Raw genomic sequence first — 25,735 nt, 5'->3', positions numbered from 1 at the left:
AGGTAAAGAAAAGCTCAAAGTATGAGCATGCTGACCTCTCTTGGCTTTCCAGTTTCTTTTCAGGAAAATGGCTTCCACTATTTGGTCACAGACATTTCAATATCCAGAACATCAGACATACTCATTTTCATAAAAAAGTGCAAAAGGAGCCTCCAAATGTAAAATGTTTTGAGGTTACCATTTTGGATTCTCCTGCCACCAACAGAGCACCAACTGTCTATACCCTGAGGGTCCTACATGTCCTTTTGCCTTTTTAGGACCTGTCCACAAGAGCCTTGTGATTCTAGCTCTGACCCAATCCCAAATAGTGAATAATCATAGCTCTCATTTCAGGAAAGAGTCTGTACATTAATAAGAGCAAGGCTGTATTTGCTCCTTCTTGCTACTACTTAAGGCAGAATCTTATTTTGAAGATATTTCTAATGAAATATTTTATACTACATTAGAAAATGATAGTTACCCTTCAGTAAGCAATATAAATTTTAAAGAGATTATTAAACAATGTGACTCCTCCTTAGTTTCTCTCCCATTCCTAATAAACACAATCAATGTAAGTATGACTTATGTGATGGAAATTCACTTTGCATTCTGGGACACAGAGCATCAGATAAGTAGGAAATGCTACATGTTTTAAAAGAGCTAACAACACCAATGCTAAAAATAGTGTCATATAGATTTTATTCACTTTACTAAAGCTGTTATAATCCAGGAAATAGAATCATTTGCTGACAGACCAGGTGCTCAATTTAAGTATGTAAGAACAATTTCCTGTCTTAAAAATCTTGGAAAACTCTCTAACACATTAAGCTATTTTCATTGATCACTTTCAAAAAGCTTTAAAAAAAGGTTTAAAAAAAAAAGTCAAAAGTACATATATACTCAGCCCTGAAAATAAATAACCTAATCTTACCAAATTGAGGGCTTCCTCACATATACTTAAAGCCCTTATAATATGTAGGAAACAGAATTAGATAAAAGAAGATGGACTATAGATAATGAGGGCAAAAAACTGAGTGAGCAAAAGGCTTTTCACTCCTCCCTTAAAGAGAGGACAGTGGTACAAGAGGACATTAGCATATAAACTCTTTTTACTTAGGTCGTTTTTTTTTCCTCCTGATGATCTAAGAAATACATGCTCACTGTAGAAAATCTGGAAAGTAAAGAAATGTGTAGGGAACAGGGGGGAAAATCATCCATAGTCACCCAAAAGCTTTCACTGATACACATGTCCTTCGATGCATTTTTACATAGTTAAAGCCATAATGTGTATCTGATTTATACTACTTTTCTTTCTGCCTTAACATATTTAATTTTATTGTTTCATTTTAAAAAATTTAATAGCCATGTAATATTCCACTATATGGAGTATGCTACAATTAACCATTTCCCTAATATTAGACATGTGTTTCCTAATTTCACCTCTTGTAAAAAATGTGAGAGCTCAGACTTGGAAATACTTTTTAAAACTTAAATCTGATTGTCTATAACTCTATTTACATCCTCTTCTAGTCCCCACGTCAAACTTTCATTTCAACTCTCCATTCCATGAACGGGAGAATACAGTGGTCATAAACAAAAGGAGAGCTTTTCTAGCAACAAGATCCCAAATTCTTTTGTAGGGAGATTTTTTTTTTTTTTTAACTTATCTAAAGTCTTGAAGTCAGAAATCAAGTTTGTAAATGTGGGAGTCAAGAAATATTCACAGGTTTTGAACACTCCAAGCAGCAATGAAATTTTGGCTGGAAACAGCCCCCATGGATTCCTCCTTGTAGGCAACAAGTATTTTAAGTGGACAGTTAAGCAGAGCAACACTTTTGACCATGCTCTACTCTCTGACAAAAAATCTCAGGGGCCATGGGAGAAGCACATGCAGCAGCTTTCAGCTCCAGATCCCTTCTTGATTAGAAACTGTAAGCCATGTAGTCATGGCAATGACTTCTAGTCACACATCTCAAGGGCTACAACTTCCTGTCTTCAAACTGACTGGCTGATTTCCTTCAGTTGAGTGAGGCCATTCAACTATTTAAAACATCATTGTATGGATGATCATAAATTGCTATGTTTCCTTGAAAATACTTGCTTGGAATTCCAGCAGTACCACTTCCCCAGTTGCTAAAGCTGTAACAAGAAACCTTCACCCCACAGAATTTACAACCTAAGTGCCATTTCTGATACCTTAGCAAAGCTGAACTCTCTTATAGTGCAGGCTTTATTTAGTACTTGCTTCTCTCAAAGGGCCTCAAAATTCAATTATATTAAACGAAAAGCTCACTGCTAAACGGCCTTTAATTTCTGTGCCTATAAATAAATGCTATCTATATTCCTCAACATTATTATAGGTAATAAGATTTCACCTAACACTTCATCAAACCTTGTTTTTGCTGATAGACTCTGATGCTCCAAGTAAGGACTGAATGCAGGCAGACAATGCTTCCTGTGATAATCCTTGGAACACTGCCCTCTGGTGGAATAAAAGAGAAACATCAGCCTGTTGCACTTCACAAAACAAAAAAAAAAGAAAATTCTAGGCTGTGAGTGCAGCAAACAATGCTTTCTTGCCCTTATCATGGGATTAATTTATTACCGGTATTATTCCTTCTGGAATTTTCTATTCCCATGCAACCTTTCTAGACCCAGTTTGTAATGTGCACTCATCTCTGGAAACTTTCACTGATGTGATCCTTCAATAAATATTTACTACAACCTACTGAATGCCAGGCACTGTGCTAGATGCTAGGAAGTACAGTGATCAACAGGCAGGCATGGTTCTGACCTCATGGAGCCCTCACTCCAACATAATCTTATGTTGTTGCGCTGCTTTCTAAAAGCTTTAAAGCCAACTGTGAAACAAAACCTCAGTAAACTGAAAATCTATCCCAAGTAATTAATCAGTAATGTATTTTAAGATTCATGCATATGGCTCTTCATCACACTATTATTTTAAACAGCAAAAACTGGAAATCACCTAAATGTTCAACGGTGGGAAATTGACAAATAAAATAATAGTAAATCTAAATTATAGAATACTGTGCATGAAATCAAAGAATGCTGAAGGAGGTGGTGAAATTCTTATAAAATATAATTAAGTGAAAAAAAAACCCAGGTTACAAAATGATATGTGAAGTATGGTTCTTGTTTAATTCTGCCCTTTCTTTATCTTCCCAGAGATGTGACATGTTGGTTGGGCCAGGACTCCTATCAGTCCCCTTGCTTCCCTGTCTTCATTCTACCTGTAATGGAACGAATATGGATGGATCCGAGCAAGATATTTATTTAGAAGCCATAGTCCAGGGCCCTGGTCTCCTACTTGACATTATTCTCTTTTTGTCCTTTCCCATGAGGCTCCTGTAGGAAGGAGAGATGAGGGCAGCCTAGACCAAGACCCTCTTCTTCCCCTGCTCAGCCTTCATGTGTTTGTCATTGGATTTTCTTTCCTCACCTTTGACCAGTAAGACTGAGACAGTTAAGATTTGGATGTGAGCTAGCTGAAACAAGAATAGGCAAGCCTAAGGCTGAGTGACCTCCTCTGGCCTACCTACTGTTTGGCTGAAATCTCTGTGAAACGGCCTAAGAGGCTTTACTCCCTTAGAGTCTGTGAGGACAACAGGTTCGATGTGGAATATGCCTCCTGCATATCTGCCTTGGGATCCAGGCTCCACTGTTAGAAGGTTCTGAATCCCAGCCTAATGCCATCATTCGATACACCTAATGAGGAATCTGGTGAAGAAGAGATGACAAATGTCCAAACCTCCCTCTGGATGAGATCTCTTCAGTGGGACAAAAAGGCTAGGATATCTAACTCTGTAGAGGTGATCTGGCTTCACCTCTAAAAGTCCCAGAACTGGGCAAAAGGCACTTCTGGTTGCATTTCAAAATCTCCAAGCACAAATACCAACAACTATACCATTTAAATTGGATACAGAGTTGTGTTTATGACTCTAAGAAACAACTGTGCAACCTTGTTCAGTCCTAGGACTCTGGGGTACGTAATATCTCTGTAGTGTGAGAGTAATATGCATACTCCTGTTGACCCATATTCTTAAAAAATAGTACATCTGGACAATTCATTACATGATTATTATATTTAATCATTTCTCTCTTTAAATGCAGTTGTTAGCAATCAAATTAATAAATAAAAAAAGTAAATTAAAGCCATCAAATTTTATAAACTATTTTGGTTCAGCAACAAACCACTGACAGCAAATAATTGTGGACAAATCTGATGTTGCAGGGAATTATAACCATATTATTAAACTGAGTGTGTAAAATAACACTATCCCCTGAAATCAACTCACAGTCTAAGTCGGTGCTTTTAAGAAGGGTACTGATAACTTCAGCAAGAAACTAAACTTAGTCCATGGTTAGAAACACATGTAATCATACTAGTTAAGGACATTGATTCAAACTGAGTGCCAAACTACATTACAGTAGTTGCATTTAATACTAAACTTAATACTAAACATATATTACACCTGTGTGACACTGGATGAATCACTTGAGCTTTCTACCTCTCTTTTTCTCATCTACAAACTAAGGCAGATACATTAATTAGCAGTTTTAAACTTATTTGCAGTCATGGACTCTTCTGAGAATCAATCAAAGGTATAGCCCTCCTCAGAAAGACACAGACGCAAACACACATACAAAATTTTACCCACAATTTCAATGCATTCAGACTACCCGAAGCCCATTAGTAGATTCTAAGGGCCTATAGAATGCTCAGATTAGTAATCCCTAAATTAGACTGACCTTCAAGTTACCACCATATCTAAAAATCATGACTCTAAGAATATCAAACAGGGCTGGCCAGTTAGCTCAAGTGTGGTGCTGGTAACACCAAGGTCAAGGGTTCAGATCCCCATACCAACCAGCTGCCAAAAAATAAAGATTTTAATAAATAAGAATATCAAGCAAAAACACCATACCAAGATCTTAAAGTAAAATAAAAATGAATCCAAGGAAAAGGGCAAGCAATTCACAGTAAAAATACAAGAATTTACACACATACATCTATGCATCTGTATAACTTGGAGAGACAGACAAGAGTTCTTCGAACTGTAGGATACCACATTCCATGAAGATCCGCTGGAGAAATTGTGGTCTGTGGTCTAGGACTGAGGAATTCTGTTGAACCTAAAACCCAAATGGAAAAGAAGACACATTTCACACATATGGATGTTTATCTTACAATAATTTACATGACAGATAAAAACTGTTTATTCTCATTAGCTATCAATAGCTGGAGGGTATCAATTTTTACAGGCTCACTTTAATCAAGAATGCCATAAGAAATCTAAATCAGTGACAGGTGAGATTTAACACAATAAGTAAGAGCACACATGAATATATACATTCTAGCATCATATATATGCTCAACCCAAATTGCTTTTCCCAAACTGTGATCAAGAATCTTTATGCAATAAATGAACAGCATACGCATAGAATGCAGCCATTTAAAAGGAGGCAGATCTATATGTAGTAATATGGAAGCAAGTAGGAACCAATGGAGGTAGGGGAGTGACATGAAAACAAAGCAATTTTAAACAGGAAAATTAATCAAAGCTGGTTAGCCTGCCAGCCTGCCTTCCATGCCCTGAGTTGTTTCATTTACAGGTCTACTTAGCACATCCAATTCCCAAGTGGCCAGAGCAGGCTCCCCGCTCCACTGAACAAGTGTTGAAGCTTAGTGCTTTCACTTTATACTTTTGTAAACATTTTTTCAAAAGCAAGTAATAGTTGTATAATTTTGTGTGTGTGTGTGCAGCTGGCCAGTATGAGGATTCAAACCCTTGACCTTGGTGCTATACGCTGCCTTCTGACCAACTGAGCTAACTGGCCAGCCCAAATTTTAATTTTATTTTTTTTATTATTTTTTTTATGAATTTGATGAAAGTAAATTTTATTTTTTTTAAGTTTATTAATATTTTTTTACATTCTGTGATGTTGCTGGAGGGCAGATGGGGGGAGGGGGGAAGGGGGAAGGAAATAGGGTAAGAGGAGGAGGGGTGGGGTTGAGGCCCATGGCACCCCCCTCATTCCTGCAGGGGAGACCAGGGGGCTTCCAGCGGTGTCTTGGTCATTGCTGGACTGGCTGCAGGTGTCTGGGGGGTGGGAGGGGATGGCCAAGGCCTGAGGCCCCCCACCACCCCTGCTCAGAAGAGCTTGGAGCACTTCCTGCAGCAGCCCAAATTTTTAAATCTCTTCCATAAGGTCTTACTTTACACTAAGATCTACTTTATTTAAAATTTCTTAAAGAAAAAGAATAAACAAATTCTATCAAAGATATTTAGAGATTAAGCATCTATAGTTTTCCTAAGGATTATGGTGTCTTCAGTATCCTCCCTTCAAAATAAAGAGCCAAAAAAGTAACCCCAAATAAAAGTTTAGTGAAACAAATGTGTTTAAAGCCAGAAGTCAGCTTTTGTTCACTTTCCTGTGTAACTGACAGTTGATCTAGAAAAAGCTGACATCCATGGCAACTCATCAAAAGGCAAGTGCCCCCTGGCTTCCTCTTCTGAAAAGCAGAGCAAACCCCAGAACCAGGGCTTCTCCCAGGGTCCCCCTGCATGTCCTCCTTACCATCCACCAAGGGCTTCTCCTCCTCCTCACTTGCTCTACACAGAGAATAAAGCCTACGCTTTTTGAAGGTACTGATAAACAGTCTCTTCACACAATGGTCCCTCTGCCAATTTGCCCTGACACCTCATTCTACACCATAAACTTCATGTCTTTTTTTTTTTTTTTTGTCTTTTTCGTGACCTGGGTACTCAGCCAGGGAGCACACTGGCCATTCCTATATAGGATCCGAACCCGCGGCAGGAGCGTCGCTGCGCTCCCAGTGCCGCACTCACCCGAGTGCGCCACGGGGTCGGCCCATAAACTTCATGTCTTTTAAAGCCCTCCTTTCAGAGGCTTCGCGTTCTCACTTCTAACATACCTGGGAGCCAGGAAAAGTGGTTATACTTTCTTTCTGCTCCCATTCCTACCTGATTCGGAGTCTTTCTTGCCTTCCACCTTAAATTCTATCACCATTCTGATAACACTGATAACTGTATGGACAACCACATGGTCATCCTTGACCTTCTCAACTCCAAAGACTTTCACTTCCATCCTCACACCCCTACCCCTCAGGCAGATTTTCTTATTTCTTTCTACAGACTTTCTTCTTACTCCAAACTACTCCCTCTCAAGTATTAAAACTTAGTACCCCACTCTAACCACAGTGTTCTTGTGATTTCATCTTTCTCCTCTGTTTTCTCAATCGACACCAGCAACCCCTCCTCCTCTGTCTCTCTGTCTTCAATCACACCCTCTCATTTGCTTGCCTCTGACCTCGCTGGCTGTTCGCAGTCAGCTCGGTACATTCCTCTACCCCCATTTGCTCCTTAACATCAGCATCTGCTATGTTTCTCTCCCTAGACTTCTGCTACAATTGCTCTACTTTGTCCTAGGGTGATCTTATACAAGTCCAAAGCACCAACTACTCTTCAATCTTTATTTCTACACCAGTCCTCCTCTTTATAGCTCTAGAGCAATGCTGTCCAACAAAAATATGTGAACCATAAACGTGACACATTAAAATGCCACATTAAGTAAAAAGAAACAAGTGGAATTAATTTTAATATATTTTACTTAATCTAATATATCCAAAATATCATTTTAACCAGTAACCAATATAAAAAGTACTAAGATATTTTCCATTCTTTATTTCACACTGTCTTTGAAATCTGGTGTGTATTTTACACACTTACAGCACATTCAGACTAGCCACATAACACAAGCTCAAAGGCAGGTGGCTACCACATTGGATAGCATAGTTCTAGATCCATATAATACAGATCCTCTCAGTTGTTCCACATGGACCGTACTCAACTATTTCTTAGCTCCCACATGTACTGTCATCAAATTCTAACCATATTGTTCATCTCTACACTTCCTTGAATCCCTCCACCAATGCCCTCGTTCAACCCCCACTTATCTTTTAAATGAAAAAAACACAAAAACCTCCTAACCAATCTTTACAGTTCTGCCAACAACTCTTCATTGTAACACCAGGCACAGGTTAAAAAATAGGCTTTACTGGGGAAAGGGAAAATGCACAGGCCAAGGCTGGCAAGACAAGAGATATATTCTGCTCTCTCCAATAACTCTTAAAGAGGGTTACTAGGACCAAGAGGTATACTAGGACATGGCACAGGATCTTTTGCAGAGGAGGAAATTCAACCCTCTGTGATTCTCCCTCCCTAGAGGGTAAGCGTGATAAAATGGCTTTGTCACATGGGTACTACCCAGGCTGCTTGGCAATCTGGATTTGGGGTACCAGTACTGTTCATAGAGTTGACTTAGAATACGGGATGATGACCTAAACCTGGCAATAATCCTGGGGTAGTTGGGGCTCTTTAAACTTTCAAGCCCATGGAGTTACAGTACCCTTATTACCAGTCAGTCCCATGGGGAGCTGAGCCTTAGTGTCACCCTTACAGCAGGGTGGGGAGGGGAATGCCTTACTTTCCGTCTAGCTTATGGTCTAGGTTGCTCTTGAGTATCCAGGGTGAATCTCAGACAATTTTGCTCCTTGTATAATATGTATCCTAGTCCAAACTATCCCATACATCTCTGTCAATAATATTTTACCCCAGTCCCAGCCACTCAATCCTTTTAAAAATGCAAACTAATGGTGCAATCATCCTGATTCACTATACTAGCTAGAAGTTCAAAGTCCATGAGACTATCACATGACATCTATCACAATTTGGCTTATCTTACCTGATCCTTCCCCACATACAACCAGTGCCCAAACACACCAACTGCTTGTCTTCCCCAAAGCAGCCATGGTTTTCTATTCCTGGATGCCCTCCTACATGCTATCCTTTTTTTTTTTTGGTGGCTGGCCAATATGAGGAACCGAACCCTTGACCTTGGTATTAGAAGGCTGTGCTCTAACCAGCCAGTCTGTCTATCTTAAACAATTTTACTTCACCTGGCTCTCTCAAGCTCTTTATAAACACATGCCAGCTTTCAGACACCACACCTCACACTGAACCCACCTTCCTGCACTCAGAGTTCATTCCCTTCGTAATTTCCATGGGTCCAAGAGTACCCTGTACATACTGTTAGCATGTCATTCACCACTGAATTACATCTGTGGCTTGTCAATCTCTTCCAATAAAGTTTGAGCTTCTCAAAGGCACAAGTTTTTTTTCATGCCTGGGACATGACAGGTTGTCAATAAAGGTTTATTAACTGAATAAATAAATTTTGGAAGTTAAGGCATCACAACCTACCAGATTTTGTTAGACTGTTAGACTCTGCTTCTTCTAACCGAACATCTGAAAACGAAGCTCCAGAAGGTACCTTCTTCTGTTCATCTTTTAAACTTTGTGCAATTTGCTGCATAGAGAAATCAGAAAGAACATTAAAATGTAGTTTTCAGCAGTGTTTTGCAATACGAACATGTTCTTTCTACAAAGTAAAAAAAATACTAATTAGTAAATTAAATGAACTAATTAAAAGGACTATGGCACAACAATACATGGAAATGAAATAGTTAAATGAGTATGTGGTAACTCTATTCTCATAAACACATACATTGCCTTTTCACCTTATTTCAGAACCAATACAAAATGGTCAAATATAAAAGGCTCATATAAGAAGTATACTTTTCAAATTAAAGTTTAGAAGCAAAAGATTGGATACATTCTGAATGTCAAAAATGCTTCTGTTAAGTAACTGGCCAAATAACAAGCTTTTTCATTATGTGACAATAGCTGCAGTATGCTGTTTTTCACACAGATTTTTAGAAGTTACAGAGTGTGACTATTTAACCCTTCCTCAGTGCCAAGAGAATATCATATAATATATACAGAACACTAACTACTAAATTAATATGAATATCCCACTAACTTACACTGGTTATAAAGGTGGAAATACACAAAAATGAGGAACACCTAGTTACTGCCAAAAAGAAAGGCCAGAGAGCTGTTTAGGAGACAGGTTCCATATTACCCAGATCAGTCCACACATTCTGCATGCAGAAACTGGAAAGTATAGCTAATCCTTAAATGCACACAGACAGCACAGACAGATCACCCTTCTTCTACCCCAGCCTCTCACCAAAAGAAAAACAAAGCAAGCCTATTGACTGCAAGTGGTACTCTTAAACCAAAAGGTCTGCTATATGAGGAAGCATCCAGGATACTAGCCATGTAATAACTGAATACACATACTAAATATATCACTAAATTACACTGGGAGGGGGGCACACAGTAAATTTAATCATCTAAAATCCTATCAGACGAAACTATTAAAACAGGCATTCTATCTATAATATAGAAACTGATATTTATAATGAAGTCCCGGAGGGGAGAGGAAGAAGAGAGAACCTTCCCTAGATCAGGCTGAGAAACAGACCTATTTTCATCATACCTACTTTGTGGCCTTCAGATTCTAGGCAACTCCTGCAAATGGGCAATCCATCTACTCCCTGTTATTATTACCAATACCCAGACACAGAAAGATAATTCCTGCTATGAGCCTGAAGAATAATAAAAGCTGGACCAAAACCAAACAGCCCCAATACTACATGCCCTACCAATCATGCATCTTTCCTCTGCAAAGCTGATTTTACATATTATAAAAAAGGTAACCTATAAATAATTTATAGAACTAGCCCAAATATAGTAAATTTAAACAAAAGTCAGGAGAAGGGATGAAAGTTAGGAGAACATTCTTAAAACAACAGGTAAGTTCATGAAACTAAACAGGCCGGCATATTTCCAGCCTGTTCACTTTAAAACAAACATACCTATTATTATACATTTATCAGTCTAGATACTGAAATAAGTTAAAATGCTGGTGAGGATGTGGAGCAGTAGGAATGGGTTAGTATACACACTTGTATTTCTTTGCTCTGTCAACTGAGAGGGCTTAGAAGCAACAACACCCCAGAAGCAATGAGCACACCTGGCACCCAGATCTTGTTTTCTAATACCATTCTTCAATAAAAGGAATCAGGACTTCTTGAAGAAATGGCTGATTCTAGGACTGAAGCAGGAAATATAAAAGATGCACCTAAACTATCTTGTAGTGCCAGGAAGTAAGGAAGTGCTCAAAAATGAAAACAAAACAAAAAGCTATAATGATGGGGTGTATATGACACCAAAAGTATAAGCAACAAAAGAAAAATTAGATAAATTAGACATCATCAACATTGAAAACTTTTGTACCTCAAGGGACACCACCAAGAAAGAGAAAAGATAACAAACAGAATGGGAGAAAATGCCTGCAAATCATATATCTGATAATAGACTTGTATCCAGAATACACAAAGAACCCTTACAACTCAATAATAAAAATAATACAATTAAAAAATGAGCAATGGGGGCCGGCCCGCGGCTCACTCGGGAGAGCGTGGTGCTGACAACACCAAGTCAAGGGTTAAGATCGCCTTACCAGTCATCTTTAAAAAAAAAAAAAATAAGCAATGGATCTGAATGAACATTTCATCAAAGAAGATATGCAAATGGCCACTAAACACATGAAAAGATGCTTGACATCATTAGTCACCAGGGAAATGCAAATCAGAATCTCTAAGATGGTTAGAATCAGAAAGTCAGATAATAACAAAGGTTGACAGGTATGTGGAGAATGAAACCCTCATACGCTAGTGGAAATGTGAAGTCATGTAGACACTTTGGAAAACAGTCTGGCAGTTCTTCAAACAATTAAACATGGAGTTACCATATGACCTGGCAATTCTACTCCTAGGCATAACCCCAAGAGAAATGAAAATACATGTACACACAAAAATGCGTACACAAACGTTTATAACAGCAACATAGGTAACAGCCAACAGGTGGAAGCAATTGAAATGCTCATCAATGAATGAATGGATAAACAAAATGTGACATATCCATACGATGCAATATTATCCAGCCATAAAAAGGAATGAAGTACTAATACATGCTAAACATGGATGAACCTTGAAAATATTATGCTAAGTAAAAGAGGCTAGTCACAAAATAATACATTTTATATGATTCATTCATATGAAATATCCAGAACAAAAAATCTAGACAGACAGAAAGTAGATTAGTATTTGCCTAGGGCTGGGGTAGAAGGGTGATAGCTAAAGAGTATGGGGTTTCTTTTTGAGATGATGGAAGTGTTCTAAAATTGATGGTGGTGATGGTTGCACATATCAGTGAATATACTAAAAACCACGGAATTACAAACTTTAAATGGTTGACTTGTATGGTAATACAAACTATACCCCAATAAAAGAGTTTTTAAAAAAAAAAAAACACAAGGAAGTACTCAAAGACTATAGGGACATGTCAAAAGGAAAGAGAAGCCAGCCTAAAGCAGTTTCCACTGGCCAAATTTGGGACAATTTTGAGCATCAAAAGAATGTAGCAGTAGATTATAATATATTAACCTTTTAAAAAATAATCTACTAGTGTACAGCGTTGCATTTAGCAGGGGTGGGGAGAAGAAGAAAAAGGAGGGAGAAAGGGAAATTAATTCTTTACAGCAGAATGCCAACAATAAAGGTAGAAGAAATGGCAGACGAGAAAATCACCTTTTTGCTATTTCCAACATAATAAATGGTTCCCAGGCAAGGATCATCAATGATGCTAGAACCACTGGCTGAAAAGATGTTGAGAAACTCACATAATCTCAAAGTATCATCCCATAATTACTTATTAATTACAAAGAGGGAAATAAACTTTTATAATGAAGAGAGCTAGCAATCACCACCTTAACCAAGAGTGGAACAACCTGACATTATGTGCCTTTGATCTAATGAAGTAAGAAGTACACAGCAGCTATGGAGTATTCTTGCCCCCCCCAAAAAAAATTAAACTGAGAAAATGATCAGACAAATCCATGATATGGCACATTCTACAAATAAAACTGGCCTGGTCCCTTCAAAAAAGTCAATGTCATAAAAACAAAAAAAAGGTGGGGTGGAGGAGGGAAGGAGTTTGAATTTGATGTAAAGAGACTAATGAGACATGAAAATCAACTGCAATACAGTAACCTCAACTGGATCCCACTATTTTTATTTTTTGGTCTGGTTATAAAAGGTATCTGAACGACAAACTGGGAAAATTTGAATATGGACTGTGTAGAAACAATATTGTTGAATTAGAGTTAATTTCACTAGATGTAAAAATAGTATTATGGTTATGTGGATAATGTTTTCATTCTTAGGAGATTAAGAACTGAAGTACTTAGGAGTGACATGTCATGGTATCTGCAACTTACTTTCCAATGGTTCAGCAACAAAACATACACACATATTTACAGTAAAGTTAACATGACAAAACACTGACAACTGGTGAATCTGAAAAAAATTCTAGACTCCACTGGATATGTGAAGATATTAAGAAACTACAATATTTTTAGGTGTGATAACTGTATTATGGTTGTATTAAAAATAAAAGTGCCCTTACCTTTTAGTGTTACCTCCTGAAATATTTACTGATTGTAATGAAGTTTGGAATTTGCTCTAAAACAATTAGAGAGAAGGGGAGTAAGGAGGTATAAATGCAGCAAGGTGGCCATGTTGAAGCTGGGTTAATAGTATGTAAGGATTTATCATTTTACTGTGTCTACTTTTGCTTATAATTGAAAATTTCCATTAAAAAAGCTCTAGGTTCTAATTCTGTTTTAACACTGATTATCATTGGCCTTATTTAAACTCTGTCCAGAACTCAAAGAAAATGAAGATACATATGGAACTGAAAAATCGGCAAAATAAACCTAAGTCTTCAAACTATATAAATTAGACACTAGTACTGTACAATTTTGAGGAGATGGCCTCCAGGGTTTTTAGGAGAGCATGACACAGAGTTGGGTCATCGCCAACAACTATGGTGATTCCTATGTTATCAACCCTCTTCTCTGCCACTTATAAAGAAAAAAGAGAAATCACAGGGAGCACTAATTCAATTTAAAGACTGAGAACGTGTATTTCCTGGCAAAGCGGAGAGAACTGAATAGGATGTTTCTTTTTTTTTTTTTTTTTCCTTTTTTGTCGTTTTCATGACTGGCACTCAGCCAGTGAGTGCACCGGCCATTCCCATATAGGATCCGAACTGCGCTCCCAGAGCCGCACTCTCCCGAGTGCGCCATGGGCTCGGCCCCTGAATAGGATGTTTCTAAAACACAACTTAAAGTCAACCTAACAAATTATTTCTGTTCAAGTTTTTAAAATTTTATTTCCTATGACTTATAGTAAGTTTACCTTGATTTTACATTTTGTGGGAGTATTAAAAGGAAAAATCCTATTTTAACTAGTCGAAAACATCTAAAAGTTGTGTAGTGGGGAGGCAGGAGATCTAGTAAGGAGAACCTACCTCCATCATGACTAACTTGTCAGGATACGCCAGATCTCCAGGTGCTGGTTTGTAGCCTGTGATGTCTGTCTGAATGTAGATATGGGTTCGGTAGACAAGCCGCTCTTGTACATCTTCCAACATCTGCTTGACTCCAGCTGCAAATGCCCCCAGTTGTTCAGCTGATAAAAAGTACAATCAACCATTCCTTTAGATTCAGAAAAATACTTTATTTTAAAGAAGCAAAGATATTACTAAATTGTTCAGAAACAGTATGAACCACTTCTGCTTCAGAGACTGTGGTTGTATTAAACTTCAGTGTGACTCAGTGACCTTAGAAACCTTCAATAAATGTGTCTTTCAATTTCCTCAATATTAATCCTCCTTCCTGGGACTCTATAAAATTATTTGTTACTAATATGAACAATAAAATCTGAATTTAAAGAGTGCTTTGTGCTCTTTAAAAGTTATTTAATATAGCTTCAGATCAATCCTAATAGAACACTAAGGCAGCTTATTAGTTGGGTTATCATCCCTATTTTACAAATAAATTGAGTCTCATAAATATTAAATGACTTTTTAACATTTTCGCCAAAAAAAATGGGTAAAAAATAAAATATGAAATATGAGTTTATATAATATTTCTTCATTTCTAAGATGCCATCAATGTTAAGACACAACAGTAATTCAGTAACAGCTTTCCAAGTATTGGCGGTTTGGAGACACTACATAATCACATAAAATATTCACATTCATTAAAAAATCATCTTAAATTCAGAAGCATTAAAATGTGAGAAAAATGTACATCTTAGAACAAACTAAATACAGTGGAATTACTCTGGAAGAGTGACAAACCCACAGGGTCTCCCCATCAAAGCCAAAGTAAGGACAATAAATTCTACCAATAAAGTGATTACTTGAAGGGTATTTTTTAAAGGTACCTAAGGAGGTATCACTAGGAAAATCATGTTCTTGATGGTTCCAGTCAAGATGGTGGAATAGACAGTCTGCAGCGTCACTCTCTCCCACAAATCAACCAATTTACAACTATAAAAATGTAACATCAGCCAAGCTGGGGCCGCTGGAGCTCAGGGGAAGAGGAGGAGAGACCTACGGAGTTCATGAAGGCGAGAGAAACTACGATGAGAGAAAGAAAAAGCTGCTCTGAGCATTTCGGGCCACAGCTGCTTTAAGGCTCGAGCTGCTGAGCGCATGGAGCAGGAGCCGGCAGAAGCTGCAGCTGTGCCCTTCAGATGGAGTTACTTGGAGGCTGCAGGGGAGAAGAGGGTCTTGGTGGCCCCCAGGACAGCAAGACCACTAATAGGGTTCCCGTGGACCCACATAGGAGCGAGGAGCCAGAACAACTGAAAAAAAGGGAGCCATTCAGAGGCCGGTGAGTCATCACAAGGGACCAGCACAGGGTCCATCCCATGAGAAGTGTTTGGAGCACGGGTGGTGAGGGAGATGGGAACACCAGGACACAGCAAGGACAGACAACCTGCCGCCCAATCAGTGCAAGACCACTCAGAGAAGACTGGTCAGGAATGCAGAATTACATAGGGTGCAGTTTGATGAAAAAACTCAGGCCCAGATCAGAGATTCTATAGATCACAGATCCACCGGGTCTCTGAAGAGCCAGAAGCACCTATAAGATCGACCATTAAACCCCGAGCTGCACAAAAAGTCTTCCCTAGGGAAACAGCAGCAAAGTAGCAATTTAAACAACTGCACAGCTCAAGTACTGGTTCCCACAGGAAGTTCCCCCATGTTAGAAGCAAAGGACAAAATATCAGTTCCAGCCCAGCCACACCACCAGCACCTTGGGGCCTTCCTGAGAACCAGAGGCTTGGATCCAGGGACCGGACCCCACTCCCATTTCCAGGCAAACTGTGCCAGTGCCTCGGGGACAGCACAGGACCCGAGGCACAGAGAAGGGGACTGGACCCTCCTCCCACAACCAGGCACACCACGCCAGCACCTCGAGGACTGCTTAGGGACCCAAGGCATGGAGAAGGGGACCGGACCTCTCTCCTACAACCAGGCACACCATGCCAGCACCTCAGAGCTGGCCTGAGGACCCAAGGTATGGAGAAAAGGACCAGACCTCTCTCCCACAACCAGGCACACCTAGCCAGCACCTTGGGTCCTGCCCAGTGACCCGAGGTATGGAGCCAGGGACCAGACCCTCCTCCGACAACCAGGCACACCATGCCAGCACCTCGGGGACTGCCCAGGGACCCAGGCCATGGAGAAGGAGACTAGACCTCTCTCCCACAACCAAGCACACCACGCCAGCGCCTCAGGGCCCACCCGGGGTCCCGAAGCATGGAGAAGGGGACCAGATCTCTCTCCCACAACCAGGCACACTGTGCCAGTGCTTCGGGGTCCACCTAGGGACCCAGGGCATGGAGAAGGGGACCAGACCGCCCTCCCACCACCAGGCACACCATGCCAGTGCCTCAGGGCTCACCCGGGGCATGGAGACGGGGACTGGACCCTCCTCACACAACCAGGCATGCCACGCCAGTGCCTCATGGCCCACCCAGAGACCTGGGGCATGGAGAAGGAGACCAGACCTCCCTCCCTCAACCAGGCACACCGTGCCAGCACCTCAGGGCCTGCCCAGTGACCTGGGGCATGGAGAAAGAGACTGGACCCCCCCACCCCAACCAGGCACACCAAGCCAGCTCCTTGGGTCTCACCTGGTGACCTGAGGCATGGAAAAGGGGATTGGATACACCTCCCACAACCTGGCACATGGAACCAGCGACTTGGGGCCTGCCCAGGGACCAGAGACATGGAGAAGGGGACCAGACACACTCCACAACCAGGCATACCACCAGTGCCAAGGAGCATACCAGAAACAGCACTTCCATGTAGGTGGCCCACTGCAGCTTCCACAATAACCATGGCTGCCGCGAAAGCGACTAGACACCACAAGCACCACGCAAATGGTCCACCAACCACTGGAGTGCGTTCACACAAGGAGAGTCACCAGCAGAGTCAAAGAAAAGAAGAGGATGTCTCTTTCCACAAAGCCCATTTCAGAGTGACAGAAGCAGCATCTGCTCTATGATAATATTGGGGGACCCAATCACATCTGTCAGCATTAGATAGATCACCTAGGCAACAAATTAACAGAGTAACCATGATTCTTTCAGAAGGAAAGAAGAAATCTAGAGTAATTAGAGGGGGGAGGGGGAGATAATGGGGGCAGGGGAAAGATTGGACAAGGGGCATAAAGAATAATTACAATTTGTAACAATACATATGCTAGTAATTTTTTTTTTTTTTTTTTGACCGGTAAGGGGATCGCAACCCTTGGCACAGTGTGGTCTGCACCATGCTCAGCCAGTGAGCACACCAGCCATCCCTATATACGATCCAAACCCGCGGCCTCAGTGCTACCAGCACCGCACTCTCCTGAGTAAGCCACGGGGCTGGCCCCATATGCTAGTAATATTGATTTGATCAACATATCTCAATGTTCAACCCCCAAAATATGTTTAATCGATTTTGATTCAATAAATAAAATAAATTTTCATAAAAAAGGAAAATCACGTTCTCTATGACAATCAAATACTATACTGAAGAATGTACCAAATGAATAAAACAGAGCTATTCCAGAGAATTGCTTTTCTTTATTTATAACTTAAAAAAAAAAAAAAAAAAGAATCATTTCCATGTACGTATGCTAAAGTAGTTCCTGTTTTTTAATCAAAGGTATGCGGTACAGTCAATTACTTTTTATGTATTCTGGTAAGTGTTGAAGAAATGCCTAACTCAAAGCAATGGTCAGTTCTCTCTGGATTCCAGATGCCAGAAATAAAAGTGACCATAATTTTATTATTAGCTTTACCCAGATTTTAAAAATTCTTTCCCTATTTAATTTGTATCTTTTGTCATAGTAAAAGGTGTATCTTGATTCAAAAATGGGCCAGGAAGGCATCAATCCAAGTTTCAAAAATATTAAATTTATGTATTGGAGGAGTGGGAGGAAGACTAATTTTTTTCAAATTGGTTGAGCTACAGGCATAATTAAAAAGACCTTTAAAATGTACCACTTATTTACCATTGTTCTGTACATGATCTTCAAGCACCTCATTTTTAAGAATCCCACAAAGTTCCGATAAAGTCTCTAAGTGAATAACATGAATGATCAATGGCCTGAAGACATCATACAATGACACACACAGTTTCTCCAAAAGCTCACTAAAATAAAAGAATAAAACATGGTTATTAGTAGTAATCTTTTCAGGATTTTCTAATAGTTTAAAAGTCCTCATTGATTTCTTCCAGCCAATAAAAGTAATAAATATGTACTGGAAAATAGTATCTGGGAACATTACAGAATGAGAAGTGAAAGGCTGAAAGTAATTCTGTAAACTGCTTTTGCTTTAAAAGCTCAGACTCAATGAGCAATCCACAGCAGTCAATTCAAACTAGCTACTCCCAACCAAAGGTCAACCTATTACCACTTTTATTTATTTTGGCAATAATTTTATATATGTCCTTCATATATAATAAAAAATATTTCAAAATAATAAATAAAAAATATTTCAGTAGACTTTATCTTTTATATTCTACCTCACTGTAAATCAAATGGTATTTTTTCCCCAAGAAAGATTTAAAATTCTTGAATACTTATAGATTTAGATAAACAAAACACAAAGTACTTTGGACATTCACCAAGTACTTTGAGAAATTTTAGACATTCAAAAAGAAAAAATTAAGTTGTCTACATTCTTATGTTGTCAATAGTACTCATCCATGTATAATTATTTCATCAAAAGTGATTACCCCAACCAAAACCTTAAAAATACACTTTTCTCCTCCACATTATGAGTCACAATCTTGGAATCTTTCTAAGAGTCAAAATAGCCAACACGAAGAAACCAAAGTGGCTAACAACAGATCTGAAAGATAATTTCATAAAAATTAAGAAAAAGTTATTAACTAGTGTCTGTGTTTTTAAGTTATCTTTCATTAGGTTAGAATCATAGAATTTTTTAGCTAGACCAAGTTATTGTACTTAGTGGAGAAAAGGAGATCTACATCCCAATACGTAGTTCCCTGTATAGAATGCTTGCTTTCATACCGTAATGTCTCCATAATTATATTACAAACAATATGAAAGCATGTTGGCTTTTAAGCTGCACATTTATTTTTAAAATAACCACTGTCCCACCCAATGATATTCTGTTTACACACATAAAAGTTAAAACACTCAGAATTACAGAATACTCCTATAACATGCTAATCCACTATGGTCATTAACATATTAAGTCTTATCAAGAGTTAGATTCCATGTACCACCTACTCTAATTTTGATGTCGGTTTTGTGAAAAATTCATTGTAAAGTTGGTGCTCATCCTGGCATACATGGACCATAAAGGCACAGCCACTGCGAATCTGCAGTAAACAAACACACACATCACCTACAGTTAAAGACATACAACATTTCCAACGTTTACGAAATAAAGCTGACATTATATTTGCAAAGAGAGTATGCTTATATATTCATAAAACAACTTATTGAAGAATAGAAACTTGTTGGTTTTCAATGGATTACTGCATAATGGGAATATAGGTGATTTGAATTTTCTTCTTAATGCTTTATTTTCTAAACTTTTGATAATGAACATAAATTACTTTTCTAATTGAAAAGGGATATTTAAAAAAAGAACCTTTATGTTTTTCCTATACTGTGAATTAAAATAGCACTAAACAAAAAAGCACTTCTGCAGCAAAAGCTAAGGTAAAATTAAACTGTCAATATAAATCCACAAACTTTGAAACCTTATCTTTCAAGGAACAATACTTAATTTTAAATTTTCATATCTTAAAAGTAAGTAAAAATAAGAATATTTTACAGAGTTGAATAGGCTAATTATCAAACTAGATATGTCAAAACAGAAAAAAAACATCTTTTAGTTTATTCATATGGGAATCAAAACTTAATTACCCACCTTCAAGAATATCAAAATAGCTAAGAGGAAGGTTTAACATTAAACCAAAACAAGGAGAAACTTACCAAGGCACAATGATCTCTATTATTCTGGCTGGTTAACTCTGTGACAGTACAAGAAATACTAGGGCCCAAAAGGAGCTCCCGCTGGTCAAGATAACACTGATGGATATCATTTAGCAGTTGTTGGTATCTGGTGCAAAGCAAATGAAAATGAAGTGTAAACTTCTGATTTCGGATATATAAATTAACTCTGATCTTAAACCTCAGAATAGGCTGCCAAATCTCTAAAGCTATAACGGTTGCCTCTCGTTTGCCCACATTAAATACTAGAAATACAGCTATAAAAGAAAAACAAACCATAATAAACTATGGTACCATACGCATTATCTTTTAAAGAAAGATTTCTCTACCAAGAATAGGGACCTCACATCTGCCCAAAAAAGAAGGAAATCCTGCTATGAGAAAAATTGCTGCTGTGTAAATTTGCTAAGTCATGTCTGTAACCTTGCTCCTCAAAATAAGATATGTGCTTCAAGAACAAGTTTAGAGGCAATTGCTCAGAAAATATCAGGGACATAACCAGATTTGAAAAAACAACACTACAAGAGGAAGGCAATTTGAAAATCAAAGTATTTCTAGGCACTCACTCAGGTATTTTTTCAGATCGTTGTTCTATTTGTTCAATAAGAGTCTGCAGAATAAGAAAAAATACATTAAAAATCCATCTATTTTAATTGTACTTTTCATTACTTTCTGATTTTAATAGTATCACAGGTTCATTTAGAAAATCTGTAAATATAAGAAAGTTAAAAATCATAAAAACCACTATAATACCAAAAAATAATCACAGTTAATATTTCAAGTGTATTTTGTTTCTTTGTATACATAGTTATGTATTTCTTTTTAAAGAAAATTGGAATTATACTATATATTCAGCTTTACAATCTGCTTTTTTAATTAACATTATTTCATAAATATTTTCCTATCATTAAACAATATTCAATATTAGCTGAAAACATATAGAAAGCCTTATTAGCACAGTACCTGGTATCTAGTAAACACTCAATGAATCATCATTATAAATATTTAAAACATTACATTAAATGACTACATAATATTCCATTGGGTAGATATACCATAAGTCAACCTTGTACTGTTAGACATGCAGGTTGTTTCCAAAGAATAATATAGTCCATTGGTTAAGAGCCTGGAGTGAAACTAGAGGGTTTAAGTGCCCACTCTTTAGGAGCTGTTAGAACCCTGGCAAGCTGGTTCAATTCTCTGAGATTCCACTTCCTACCATATGAAACTTCCTACCATATGTATAATAAGAGTATCCACCTCTCAGTTGGGGACCCCAACACACTGGGTCAAAAGAGATATATATATATTTTACAAGCCTTTGATCTATTCTCTACTCTCCTCAAATGTTTTATAGAAAGGAATCTATCTGCATTCCTATCAACAGTATTGCCTGTCTCACCAAATCCTCAAAAGCAATGACTATTATACCTTAATGTGTCAATTTCTGACAAAAAAACACCATGTAACCTTAATTTGCATTTATTTTCTGCATTTTTTGTGACTAATTTGGTCATTTCATATTAGAAATTCATCTTTCTTCTACTGATTTATAAGTACTCATAATATATTAAAAATATTAACCTTCTTACTTCTCTCTGTTGCAAGCATTCTCTCCAGTTTCTGCCTTTGCTTTTGCTGTTTAAAATACAGAAAATTTAACTTTCATATCCTTAATCTTTTCCTCTGTAATTTTTTTCCAGTAATTTTTTCTAGTTTTGGGGTTTTTTGGGTCTGCTTATCATTTTTGTATTTAACTCTTTAGTTCACTTAAAATTTATTTCAGTAATGTTATAAAGTGAAAAGCCTACTTTTTTTTCCAAATACTTAGCAAATCTTCCCAATACAGGTTGAGCATCCCTAATTCAAAAATCCAAAATGCTTGGGGAAGGGGGAAGGGATGGGGGAAGGGGGAAGATTGAATAAGAGGCATAAAGAATAAGTATGATTTGTAACAATGAATAGACAAATTTTTAAAAATCCAAAATGCACCATAATCCAAAACTTTTTGAGTGCCAACATGATGCCACAAGTGGAAAATTCCACACCTGACCTCATGTGATGGGTCACAGTCAAAACTTTGTTTCATGCACAAAATTACTTAAAATATTGTATAAAATTACCTTCAGGCTATGGGTATAAGGTGTGTACAAAACATAAATGAATTCTGTGCTTAGACTTGAGTCCCATTCCTGAGATATCTCATTATATTTATGTAAATACTCCAAAATCCCCCAAAAATCTAAAATCCAAATCACTTCTGGTCCCAAGCATTTCAGATAAGGGATACTCAACCTGAATCATATAGAAAACTCCAGCCCTTCCTTTTTTATTTAGGATGTTTCTTCATATACTAAGTTGTAAATTTTCCATTCCAATTATCTGTCCATGAATTCTTGAATTAATGACACTGTGTTTTTCAAAATTTTCTTCTTTAGTTTTGTGTATTTACCAGATATGGGTTAGGATCATACAAAAAGAAACTCCATTTGAATTTTTGCTAGGAGTATATATATTCAAATCAATAAACTACATTGGGAGGAACTGACATTTTAATAATTAAGTCTCCCCAACCAGGAAGAAGACAGGCTTACCATTTATTTAATTTTTTTACTATTTTCTGTCTAGTTTTGTCATTTTCCTCATCCTTCTATTTCTGTTAAGGTTATTGCTAGATGAGTATTTTAACCTTTCTGTCACTAATATAAATGGGACCTTATCACATACATTACTTGGTTACTAATGGTACATAGGAAAGCCACTGATAATTAAATAATCATTTTAGGGCCGGCCCGTGGCTCACGCAGGAGAGTGCGGTGCTGATAACACTAAGGCCACAGGTTCAGATCCCATATAGGGATGGCCGGTTAGCTCACTGGGTGAGCATGGTGCTGACAACACCAAGTCAAGGGTTAAGATCCCCTTACCAGTCATCTTTTTACAAAAAAAAAAAAAAATAGTAAAATAAATAAATAAATAAATAATCATTTTATAATCACCCACCACACTGAGCCCTCTTATCTATTTCATTTATTTCTAATCAAATATTTATCACTGGTATTTGGCTAATAAGCAAAAGCAATCAATCAGGCACAATCTAAATCTCACAACATCAATTAACCATTCTTCCCCTATATCTTCTATAAACAAAACTAAAACTAAGTTTCTCCCATTCCAAAAAAAAAAAACTCCTTTCAACTGGCTGACTTTCAAGAAGTAAACAAGAAAGGGAGTAGAATCAGCAAATACATTCATTCTAGTAACTTCACAATAAATAGAAACAATAAATATACAAGTACCAGCGTCAATTAACTGTATCTCACATGTTATAAAATACACATATAACACATATCGATTTTTGCTCCCTCCATTTCCAATCACTTAATCAAAATAAACACAGTGTGCATTCCTTTACATACCAGACACTGCTAAGGAGAGTAAATAAGGCACATACCGAACCTCATGGATTATAGCACCAACACCTTAATTCAACTGTTATTTCTCACCTGAATTACTATAAAATCTTCCTTGTTAATCAGCCTACCTGTCTCAAATCTCTCTTCACCATAATCCATTCTTTATACTGCAACCTTAATCTCATGAAACAGCAAATCTAACCACATCACTCTGCTGATTAAAATATTTCACTGGTTCTCTACTTTTCCAAAATTAGCCTGGCACGTGACATCCCTTGTGCGCTTTCCTGTTTTCTTTCCCATCACACCCCACCAATGTCTCATGTCCTAGTCATAACAAATTACATGGAGTTCTCCCAAAACGTATGTCTTTTATGTCTCTACAACATTCTCTACACATGCTGTTCTCTCTGTGTAAGATACCTTTATCGATCCCCTCAAGTCCTCCATGTATCTGAGGTAAACCCAACTATCATCTAGAAACCTTCCCTAAGCATCACAGGAAGAGCTAGGTGTTCCCTGCTCTGCGGACTTCAAGCACCTAGGATGCAGCTCTAAAATACACTTCTGTAATGGGGAAGGGCAATGCCTACCTTTCATTCATGTCCATGTCCCTGGTATAAGCAAACACACTAACATACAATATTTCTTCAAAAGGGCTAGCTAAATAAATTTGATAGCAATATCCTATTTGTGCCAATAGACTTACTCTGACTTTGGGGGCAGCAGCTCGAAATTTCACATAAAATAGTGTGAAGGCATTGTCTGCATTAGGTGCAGATGAAGGATCCTAAAGAAACATAGGGGAAGATAGGGAAGGAAGATAATTAGCAAACAAATATTCAGAAAATGTGACACTAACCATTTCATATAGCTATTGCATAGCCTCCATACCAACCAAAAGTTTAGAGAGAAAAATCTCAAAGACAGGTTAAATATTATTATTGCTACAAATGAGAAATTGAGTCAAACTGTCATCTCTCTCCTCTTTATAGCTAAAATTAACCCTTTGTTACTTGAATTTTGGCAGTAAACAGACTTGAATTCAGATTCATACTGTCACTTACTGAGCACAGGCAATGGCCAAGTTACTTTACCTCAGTTAAGTGCATCTATTAAATTACCTTAATATATACTCATAAAGGTTTTGTGTAGCTCAGTATTAAAGCACTAGCACACAGTATGTACCAGTACATATTAGATACTGGTTTCCTAACCTTATTGAAAATTTTGCAAAACAGAAAAATTAGAAAACGGACATGTTCCTAATACAATACCAACCATTGGGAGATGCTCGATAAAAATGTTTGCTAAATACACAAAAGTATGAAAAATACCAAAAATGTAAAGAAGAAAATTCAAATTATCCATGATATTCCACCATTCAGACATAACCACTTTTCATTATTTTGGTGCATTTCCTTCCAATGGTTTGATGAAAAGGATAGAAAAGAAATATTTTAAGTGACAAATACTTTGTATCTTATTATTTATCATATAATACTAGATATTTCTCACATTGTTAAATATTATTTGAAAATAAAACTGCAATAGACATTCATAGTATGTCCATTTTTCCCTTTTATAAATAAAACTTCAATACAAATTCCTATTTAACAAAATGTAAAATTTGTTTGGAATTACAAAGTGCTAATCTCAGACAAAGATTATGAAAGATAAGTGAATCAAAAATAAAAAACAGTCATTGAGATCAGTTAACTCACCCTTTTTAGTAACTGATTTGTGAGAGTCTGTAGTGTGCTCACAGTATATGTCTTCATGAGGTGCAAAGCTTTAGAAAGACATTGTTTAAACTTCAGTAAATATACAGGATAATCTTTAAAATTAGGCTGTAAAGGAAAGAGAAAGATTTACAAAGGAACAAACATTGACAAAAAGTAACATTTTAGGTAAAGCAATATATA

General features: G+C 37.6%; 1 protein-coding gene across 1 annotated transcript in view; it reads right to left on the bottom strand.

Annotated features, from left to right (window-relative positions):
- The window catches only part of COG3 (component of oligomeric golgi complex 3), a 66,639-nt gene that overhangs the window by 26,836 nt on the left and 14,068 nt on the right, over positions 1-25,735 (bottom strand). Inside the window, exons 7-16 of the mRNA XM_063102223.1 lie at positions 25,535-25,660; positions 24,520-24,600; positions 20,961-21,004; positions 20,377-20,503; positions 19,663-19,754; positions 18,415-18,554; positions 14,364-14,524; positions 9,285-9,390; positions 5,009-5,133; positions 2,372-2,461 (exon numbers count right to left, since the gene is read on the bottom strand). Coding sequence (XP_062958293.1) covers positions 2,372-2,461; positions 5,009-5,133; positions 9,285-9,390; positions 14,364-14,524; positions 18,415-18,554; positions 19,663-19,754; positions 20,377-20,503; positions 20,961-21,004; positions 24,520-24,600; positions 25,535-25,660 — 1,092 coding nt within the window. The remainder of the gene's footprint in view (positions 1-2,371; positions 2,462-5,008; positions 5,134-9,284; positions 9,391-14,363; positions 14,525-18,414; positions 18,555-19,662; positions 19,755-20,376; positions 20,504-20,960; positions 21,005-24,519; positions 24,601-25,534; positions 25,661-25,735) is intronic.

This window comes from Cynocephalus volans, chromosome 7 (genome assembly GCF_027409185.1).
Source record: "Cynocephalus volans isolate mCynVol1 chromosome 7, mCynVol1.pri, whole genome shotgun sequence".
NCBI lineage: Eukaryota > Metazoa > Chordata > Mammalia > Dermoptera > Cynocephalidae > Cynocephalus > Cynocephalus volans.
The sequence above is the reverse complement of the archived record's forward strand: the minus strand, read 5'-3'. Positions and strand labels throughout refer to the sequence as shown.